General features: G+C 48.3%; 3 protein-coding genes across 3 annotated transcripts; all 3 read left to right on the top strand.

The window, feature by feature from the left end:
- The first annotated feature begins 58 nt into the window (after positions 1-58).
- On the top strand, positions 59-1,779 carry V1518DRAFT_414957 (uncharacterized protein). Its single transcript, XM_066903692.1, has 3 exons — positions 59-104; positions 293-348; positions 557-1,779. Exon 3 carries the CDS (start codon positions 559-561, stop codon positions 1,330-1,332), a length of 774 nt encoding a protein of 257 aa, XP_066760274.1. The 5' UTR covers positions 59-104; positions 293-348; positions 557-558; the 3' UTR covers positions 1,333-1,779.
- A 1,589-nt stretch (positions 1,780-3,368) lies between these two features.
- On the top strand, positions 3,369-4,755 carry V1518DRAFT_414945 (uncharacterized protein). The gene is made up of 3 exons (XM_066903691.1): positions 3,369-3,582; positions 3,650-3,792; positions 3,853-4,755. The coding sequence occupies exons 1-3, from the start codon at positions 3,534-3,536 to the stop codon at positions 4,477-4,479; spliced, it is 819 nt and encodes a 272-aa protein (XP_066760273.1). The 5' UTR covers positions 3,369-3,533; the 3' UTR covers positions 4,480-4,755.
- Positions 4,756-4,762: 7 nt separating this feature from the next.
- On the top strand, positions 4,763-8,562 carry V1518DRAFT_414942 (tRNA synthetases class I-domain-containing protein). Its single transcript, XM_066903690.1, has 10 exons — positions 4,763-5,167; positions 5,224-5,299; positions 5,357-5,647; positions 5,700-5,753; positions 5,808-6,960; positions 7,013-7,442; positions 7,495-7,576; positions 7,631-7,758; positions 7,810-8,134; positions 8,193-8,562. The coding sequence occupies exons 1-10, from the start codon at positions 4,925-4,927 to the stop codon at positions 8,450-8,452; spliced, it is 3,042 nt and encodes a 1,013-aa protein (XP_066760272.1). The 5' UTR covers positions 4,763-4,924; the 3' UTR covers positions 8,453-8,562.
- Positions 8,563-9,287: the final 725 nt, after the last annotated feature.

Here is a 9,287-nt window from a genome sequence, read left to right as displayed (position 1 = left end):
GCACGGAACGCTACGCTGGAGTCAACTCAAGCCGCCTTCACTAATTTTCTCATGGCCTCAGAGGCTGTTCTGCTGGCCAGTTCGCGCTCTATTTACACTGCCAGGTACGTCTTTCTTTTGCGTGCCTTGTCCTGCTATGAACCGCCTTGATGAAAACTACCTTTTGCTGCGAAGGGAGTTCCTCCCTTGTGAGTTGCAATACCTCTAAGAAGCCCTGAGCCTTGTTCCTCGACCTCCTCTTCTTGCCCTCCGCCATCTGTTCGCGCGATTTCAGTCTAACATCGTTCTCTAGTTATTCTTATCTTCCGTGTGGTCTGTCTAGCTTTTGCACAGCAGCTGCTCTCTTTGGTATGTTCTCGTTTTCGTCATATTTCTCCGTCCTGATAATGTCATGTCGCTTGTATGATTACACAAAACTTATAATCTGTCAATCCCCTGAAATCTGTCGCAATTGCGGTCAGCGATATGTTGTAATTGTCAATATGAACTTTGTACATGGCACGTTTATCTCGTCGGAGCAGGTACTTTGAGCCGATTGTTAAGTTTCCATTTTCAGGTATGTCTGTCAAAGGCACGCAGTCACCAGTGCATATCAGCTACAACGACGGCGAGTTCCTTGTCTTCGATCTAGGAGCCGTGAAGTTTCTTCGTGAGGAGCACCGCATTACTGGTATTCTTACAGGCACATTGTCAACTGTTCCGCAGCAAAATGTTTTTCTCGGGCTCCCTCTGCAGCTGCTTCCTGAAGAAGCTACGTTACTCGTTCAGATGGGCATCGCCGTGCTAGTAGACAACAGTGCTACCCATGCTACTCTTCTTAAAGACAATTTGGAAGATTCAGATATCGACCCCGGAAGCGGGATAGCTAAGCTAGAGGCCGCTGTTACGGCACCGCAAACTGGTGCACTTTTTTTCTCTACTCCCACTCTCAGTCCATCCACGCTTGCCAAAACTTATCTCCCAGATTTCACTCTGAGCAAAATAGCTTCGTCTGCGAAATTTCAAACTTACAAGTATCTACATTCTCACGGCTACTTCGTTTCTCCTGGCTTGCGCTTCGGTGCCGATTTCATGGCATATCCTGGTGATCCGCTTCGTTATCATTCTCACTATCTCGTCCGCAGCTTAGACTGGGACGAGGAATTTTCTCTCATTGACCTCGTCGGATCCGGCAGATTGGGCACTGGTGTCAAGAAGGCGTGGATGGTCGGCGGCCGGGTTCCCCCGTCGTCGCGCAGGCAGGTTAGTGATGACGGCGAGATCGAGGTTATAGAAGGTGAAGAATTTCCAGACTTTGCTCCCTATTGTATTGAATGGGCTGGCTTTGGCTGAATGGATATATCACGGCTCGTATTCCAAGCCATCTATTCTGATACCCGCAGGCGAGGCGACGCACGTTGGCAGTTTTGCGCTAGTAGCTTACAGTTGTGCCTTTGAAATTTCAAGGCTGGTACTGGCGTCAACATGACTGCTTATGCGCGCATGCGTGAGCATCTGACCACTTTCTGATTTTGGAGTTTGGTGCGATTAGTGACTTCGGTGGTTCATTGTTGTGTTCATAGAAAAACTTAAGAACGACTTTTGACTCTGTCATTGCTTCACATTATGAAGATTCGTTGTTGATTTGCTAACAACGGGCTATGTATGTGCAGTTTCTGAGTGTCAGCGGCTGCACGCGCTGCGGAGTAGTGAGCTACACGCTTGTTATACGCATGCTACAGCTGAGCGCGAAGTAATAAATGACTACATCCTACTGTGATGGTTAATAAATGTGTATAAAATCCGTTGAATCAACGCGTCGTCGACGAGTGGAATTCACTTCGCTGGCATGGCGTACAGACGCCGTGATGTGACGGTCCGTTTGCCGATCCGTTCGTCGGTCAATTCTCCAGCCCATTATCCCTTTGTCATCTCTCTTTTCTCCCACACCTCACCATTAGCCCTCCATCAAGCCACTGACGGCAACGGATCCGCACCCGTCAGACAGATAGTCCATCTGATACTGATACTCATTTACAACCATGATCTGTAGAGGGAATCTGAGCACGCGATCACCAGACCACGACATGATGCCAATCCAAAGCGTTCAGGACCCTGACGTCGCGTCGTACCGACAAATGACAACGGTATGTTGGCTTGGATGAGAATAGTGACAGTGGTTAATTGCAGGCCGAGCCGATAGCAGAGGCAGTCTGTCGTAACCGCCGCAAAGACGAAGAAGACCGGGCTAATCAGGTCGCCGATGACCTAAACTGTGAGTTGCTGGAATTGAATGTTCAAGTAATGAGGTTTATTATTCGCAATCGATTCACGACTGGTACAGCTTCACGGCAACTCGGCGACAGCATCAAAAAATCTCCAGTGAACCTTTCGGAATCAGTGCGCCAAGCAGTGTCTGCAAGGTATCGGATTGACGGCAAGTGCGGGCATTAGCGCAGCCCCGTGATGGAACGAACCGTGAGTATTCCGTGCGAATGTGCTAGTGAGGCATTGTGATAGAAAGCGACCGACGATGAGATAAGATGGACTGACCGAGATGACTGGTGAGATCGAAGCAGCGGTTATGTACAACTGTGTGTGAATTAGATCAAATAACATCTCAGGACATCGGTAACACACGGCAGTATTCGCGTAGAGAGGTACGATCTTGTCTCCAAATGGATTGTTAGCAGATTTCTCTGCTTCAACACGAAATACTTCACATCCTGTGTTGTTCGTGATAGCGCGCAGTAAGATTCCTGACCGACTTTGAGAAATACGGCACATACATACACGACGAGACCGCCAAATGGGTATAATTGGAGACGTGAAATGGTGTGTGAACCTCCATTCAGGTAATGCCAGCGAGCTGGGTCACGTTGAGAGTAAGCGCACAATTTGCGCTGAGGAGGTAAGAGTAAGTTATCCTATTGATCCATCTCCTCGTCGCGCATATCAGTTCTGTCAATACGCATATGTAGCACAGCCCATTCATGGATCTATGCGAAAGTGCACAGTAGTTCATCGTGCACACCTGTTCTGTGAGTGGAGCCCGAAACATCGCGGAGTATGCGGAGATCGGTGAAAATATAATCCAGCAATCGCCTGTACGATTCATTTTAGATGACGAGGTGGGCGTGCCTGCCTGCGGGGATAGACATGGACTTGATATAGACGCATTCCGATTGGATGCGCTGAATCGAAAGTGAGGGGTGCGGCATGAAAGGGATCGCATGACTTTGATGTGACGTCATTCGAGAACTAAGGCGCACGGCGGTCGACGGATGGAGCTTTAAAGCTCGCGAACTGGCGCAGATACGCAGATCATGACTCGCAGTCTGAGCATGACCCACCGACTCAGGGGTCAGCCGCACGCTTTTACTTAATTCTTTTGATGTGCTGAGCGCTCGCTTCTGTCTGGCTGGTTCGCTTCGGATGCACCACTGTGGTCGCAGCAGTTATATAGCGCTCGCAAGACGCTCCATCCACCGCTTGTAGTTTCTTGTTGCACTTCTTCGCGCGGCATCTCGCCATCCTCCCCATGCCCTGTCAACATGGCCGGTGATGCTTACGAGACTATCGTCTCGATGGACGGCCTGAATCGTGAGTGGCCTGCGCTTTGTGCATGCGGATGGCCCGTTCCGCAAACTAATTTTTTCTTAAACTGCAGTCACCGCCCATATCGAAAACACCTTGCTTCGCCTCGACATATCGTCTCCGGACCAATATATTCAGGAGTGTTTGTCCCTCTCTTCTAGTTGTAAGGCTTGCATCTCCTCATTTTCAGGGCGGCCTTGCGGATGGTGCCCCTTTGTGAGTACACTCCAGACACGGTCCGTTGGTGTCAACATGGTCCGCTAACACTTATTGCAGTCACAGACATGCGTTCCGGACCCTTCGCATTTAGGACTACTGGCCCCAACGAGAGACTCGCATATATGCCCCTTTGCTGGTGAGCAGTATGAATTCCGGTCTCGAGCATTTGGATGCTCCGTCTCTGCTATAACTCTATGGAGTTCTGTTATTTCTTTTATTGTTGGCGCCATAATTATGATTGCAATTATCTCGGGTGTTGCATACTTGACACGGCATCGACTACTTGCCTGGCTTCAGCAAAAAATGCAAGATGACAATGTTGAACATGAAGACTTGGAGCAGAAAGACGAGATCTACAGACGGCCACTATTGCGGAGACATACTTCCGGTTATCGGTCAGTCATATCGTCGAATAGCGAGTACGCTGGCGAGAGCAGCGAAGGAGAACCGGCTGGTGACGAGGAACTGCACAGCACTGTAGGCTACGTTTACGACCCGCAAATGGTCCCGGAGCGGTCGGCTGTCCCGCGGTTGCATCAGAGTCCGAGACGGTATAAGCCTCCTGTTGATCTGTACACCAAGTACAGTATGCCGGACGATGAAGAAGGCAATTCAGATCACGAGCAGGGTTTGTTCAGGCGTCTTAGTTCCGGAGTCAAGGAATTGTATTTTGGACATCCTTAATTTATGACATGGGGAAACTCGCCGCATAAATTTACTTTGGTTTCTGTATATCTACGCGTGCAGAGTTCATGGTTTACAAGGTCTTGGCATGTTTCTTCGGAATTTAGATGGAGTTTTGATAAATGCTTTGAGTAGGAGCAATGCTAGTGTCACCATCTTATTTGCATGTGCCGGCGATTGTCGAATGTTTTATGTTGTTTGCTTTTAATTTCTTCTGTTAAGTCAAAGCCAATTCCCGTTTTATAATCCTTCGTAATGAACAAGTTCTTTCACAGCGACCGTTGTTACGGCGAAGAGCTCCCACAGAGCTAGAGCTCGGAATTCGATATTCCCCTGAATTTCTAAGTTCCTTCTCATCAAACTGTGTCCGCCGCCACACTGGGCGATATTCCGAAAGCCAGAGACGACTTCCATGCATTTGCTGAGCTAATTTGCAGAGCTCAAAATGTCGTGTATCCGGTCCGCTTCATATCGGCATGGCTGCATTGCGTCGGGTCTCCGGCTGCTGTGCACGAGGATGACATCCCCTCCAATACGAAGACACGAGCTGCTACGAAAGTGGAATTCGACAACCTCATACACGGACTCAATATTGATGCCAAAGACCACCTTTCCGACGAGAACGAATGACAAATTGGTTGCAGAGAAGTTTTTGAAGGTTGCATCCGACGACGTATATGCGTGGCAGGTATGTATCCAAGTCGGTAGGCTTCAGAAGGACCATTGGCTGATGAGTGACTTCAGAAATCCGAATTACCTGAAGAGAAGCTGTTTATATTACACGATGGGCCACCATATGCCAATGCAGATGTACATCTTGGTGAGTCCATGGTTTAGCGAATTTGCCCGCAGTTCTGTGACTAACTTGTGGCTGAAGGTCACGCCGTCAACCGGATAGTGAAGGACATGATCCTCCGCTACCAAATTCTACGTGGCCGCCGCGTATCTTTCATTCCCGGGTGGGATTGTCATGGTTTACCTATTGAGCTCAAGGTTCTAGATAGCGTCGCAAAAGGCAAGGACGGGAAACGCAAGGTTGCAGCGATGACCGCGACTGAAATCAGATCACTGGCAAGACAGCATGCCGACAATACCATCACGAAGCAAATGGCAAATTTTAGAGAGTGGGCTACGTTAGGAGAGTGGGGGACGCCGTATAAGACTATGGGTAAGTGCGAGCATGGTGACGTGCAGTGGCTAATATTGACATTTTGTTACAGACCCCGACTATGAAATCCGGCAATTGGGCGTCTTCAAAGCCATGCTCAAAGCAGGTATGTGCACGAACGGTGTTATATTCGTGGACCTAAGTTAACCAAAAATATAAGGCCTTATCTATCGTCGGGACAGACCAGTGTACTGGAGTTGCGAATCACATACCGCCCTAGCTGAAGCCGAACTGGAGTACTCGAACAGCCACGTTAGTAGTACTGTATACGTCAAATTCCCTCTTATCGACTCATCAAGCATCGACCAACTTCTTTCTAAGCCACTCGCCAAGCCGATTCATGCGCTCATCTGGACTACTACGCCGTGGACTATTCCTTCTAACAAGGCTATCGCGGTCGGACCCACGATGACATATTGCGTCGTCCGTCATGATACACATGGATATTTACTAGTTGCAGAATCTCGGGTTGAAGATTTGATGAAGGAACTTGGAAAGTTGGAAGTCATTCAGTCCGAAATTCAAGGTGAAGTTCTCACCTCGTGCACGTACACACACCCGCTGTTTGCTACGAAAGAAACACAGCCAATATTTTCAGCACCATTCGTGACTGCAGATTCCGGTACTGGTCTTGTTCACCTCGCACCCGGTCATGGAATGGATGATTACTTGGTTTGCCAGACAAACGGAATTCCGCCTTATTCGCCAGTAGATAATTACGGAAAGTATGACGATAATTTACCTGAAGAGTTGAAATCTCTTGTTGGGAAGCATGTGTTGAAGGCAGGCCAGGAGTCGGTGATCGGCATGCTAGAAGATGCTACCGCGCTGGCTGGAGTTAATCGGAAATACTGTCACAAGTATCCGTACGACTGGCGATCAAAAAAGCCCGTTATCATCAGATCTACATCGCAGTGGTTTGCCAATGTCGGCTCGATCAAGGATCTGGCGCTCGAGTCGTTGAATAACGTGAATTTTGTTCCTGACGCGGGAAGCCACAGACTTTCCAGCTTTGTTCGAGACCGATCAGAGTGGTGTATTTCTCGACAGCGGTCCTGGGGTGTGCCTATTCCGGCGTTATATGACGCTGAAACTAATGAGGCCTTGTTGACCGATGCTAGTGTGACGCACATTATCGAGCAGATCAAGCAACATGGCATTGATAAGTGGTTCGAGGACGAGGAAGACATATCACACTGGGTCGCCAATGAATACAGACAAGATGGCAAAACCTATGTTAAGGGCAAGGATACGATGGACGTCTGGTTTGATAGCGGATCAAGCTGGACGCTAATCGAGGAAAAGTTTGGAGCGTATGTATCTTGTTGGATTCTAAATTGATATATCACTTGCTAACTGCCTCAGGCGGCGTAACGACAAGCCAGCTCTTGTTGATGTCTACATGGAAGGCTCTGATCAGCATCGAGGCTGGTTTCAATCTTCACTGCTCACCTACGTGGCGTCAATGCAAAACGGCAGGGCGCCATATGCTGCAGTCATCACGCACGGCTTCACTCTTGACGAGGTAGGCAAGAAGATGTCAAAGTCACTTGGCAACGTCGTTCTCCCGTCCATGATCACAAGCACGGGATATAAGAATACACCCGCAATTGGCGTCAACGGATTACGACTCTGGGTTGCGCAGGCTGAATATACGACGGACATTGGAGTGAGCGCTGTTGTTCTACAACGCGTCGCCGATTCATTGAGCAAGTTGCGGCGTACTTTCAGATACATCTTGGGAAATATCAATGATTTCGACGGGGAGTACGTCCCATACAACGAACTCCGTGCGGTTTGTGTTGCGATCGTCTCTGCAGTCACGCGCAGTTACTAACTTGAACTAGACTGATAAATATGCTCTGTACGAGTTGTTTGAACTCGAAAGACAGGTTACAGGTTTCTATGACCAGTTCCAGTTTAACAGAGGTAAGTTCTCCAATCGTTTGTTGCGCTTCTCGTGCCTAACATGGTATGCCATAGTTATTCACTCGGTGAACAAGCACGTGGCAAGCTTATCCGCATCGTATTTAAACACGTCAAAAGATCGTCTCTATACAGATTACGCGACAAGCCTTTCACGCCGATCCGTGCAGACAGTACTCGCAAATGTTAGTAGTATATTTCTGTTGTGCAGGAATCGCCAATTTAACAATATTCAGATTCTACGTGTCTATCTGTCGATCGTATCACCGATTGTGCCATTATTAACGCAAGAAGCATGGTATTACTCGCCGTCGTGGTTCAAATTCAATGATGATTCAAAGTATTTCTCGCCATTTGTAGCGGGATGGTACACGGCGCCAGATGAATGGAACAACAAGGAAATCTGCGCGGATTTCAAGCGCTTGGATGCAATGGAAACAACAGTGAAGAGTGCGTTGGCGGTAGCGAGAAACTCGAAGGCAATTGGAAGTTCACTTGATGCCAACGTCATTCTGTCTGCCTCAGTATCATCCCCCGATTTCGCGCTACTAAAAAAATATGGTAAGTGACTTAAGCCCCATCGTACTCAGAGAAATTGATAAACTAATGGCGTATACAGAACCCGACCTTGCTGAGCTGTTTGTAACATCGTCCGCCAAGGTCTACGCGATCACTGAAGTACCGACTGCTTTGGAAACGCGCAAGTGGAGTTATATTCCTGGCACTGACGATTCCGCTGCTCATGCAAAGTCCACCATCGGCGTGCATGTCGTCAATCCGGATATGCACAAGTGTTCGCGCTGCTGGCAGCATAATGCGCCTGCTGAAGATGGGCTGTGCGCACGGTGTGACGATGTGATGGCGGAGTATGGCAAGTAAATATGGCAACGTAAATAGTTTGTAAATAGATAGATGTAAAATGATGCGTATTCTCGGTGACTGGGAGTAGCACCTTGGTGGAACAAGCGAAATTGGTTGATGAACTGGTGGTCTAACAATCACTGAATCTAAGTTACGACTGAAGCAGAGAGAAGTAGAAAATTGAAGTCGGTGATCATTGGAGGCGCCTACGTAACTTGCGTGTCAAGTGATGAGGATCAGCCCACACATTGAAACAAGGAGCCGGGCGCTGTTGAGCGCGCCACTCCAACCTACTCGTCCGTCCACTACCATTTCTCTGCATATGATTTGCTCGTTATTACTGTCCTTGCTCTACTACGAGTCAAAATCCCCCACATATCAGATCGTACTAGCGTGATGAAAGCGGTATATCGCGACCTAACAAATACACAGGATAAAATTCAATCAACAAAGTAAACAACATATTGACAGATCAGTATCGCGGTCATAGTAGCAGGCACACGGCCACACAGAAGGAATCCAGTTAGCAGAAGGCAGGTCGACATGGCTAGCTATAAGCTAACTCCATCGCAGGTCGTAGCCCAAACAGCGGCCAGCATACCAAACTGGCTAGCTGAAAATATAGATATCGAAGAAAACGCTATATTATAGGATGACAGGGCAGATGAGATGGCGTGCGGAACCATAAGGACCGGTCTAGTCAGTAAAACAGATAATATAACATCGAACTCAAAATGATGATAGACGCAAGAGAGAATTGTTCGCAGCAAGGGCCTAGTAAAGACGACAATGCGGTGAAGCCGAACGTAAAGCAAAAGAGCCTGCGGAGCTTGCGAATTGTGAAGCAGGCTAG

The sequence above is a fragment of the Limtongia smithiae genome (genome assembly GCF_038497785.1).
Source record: "Limtongia smithiae strain NRRL Y-17922 unplaced genomic scaffold V1518scaffold_4, whole genome shotgun sequence".
NCBI lineage: Eukaryota > Fungi > Ascomycota > Lipomycetes > Lipomycetales > Lipomycetaceae > Limtongia > Limtongia smithiae.
This window is presented reverse-complemented; position numbering and strand designations above follow the sequence as displayed.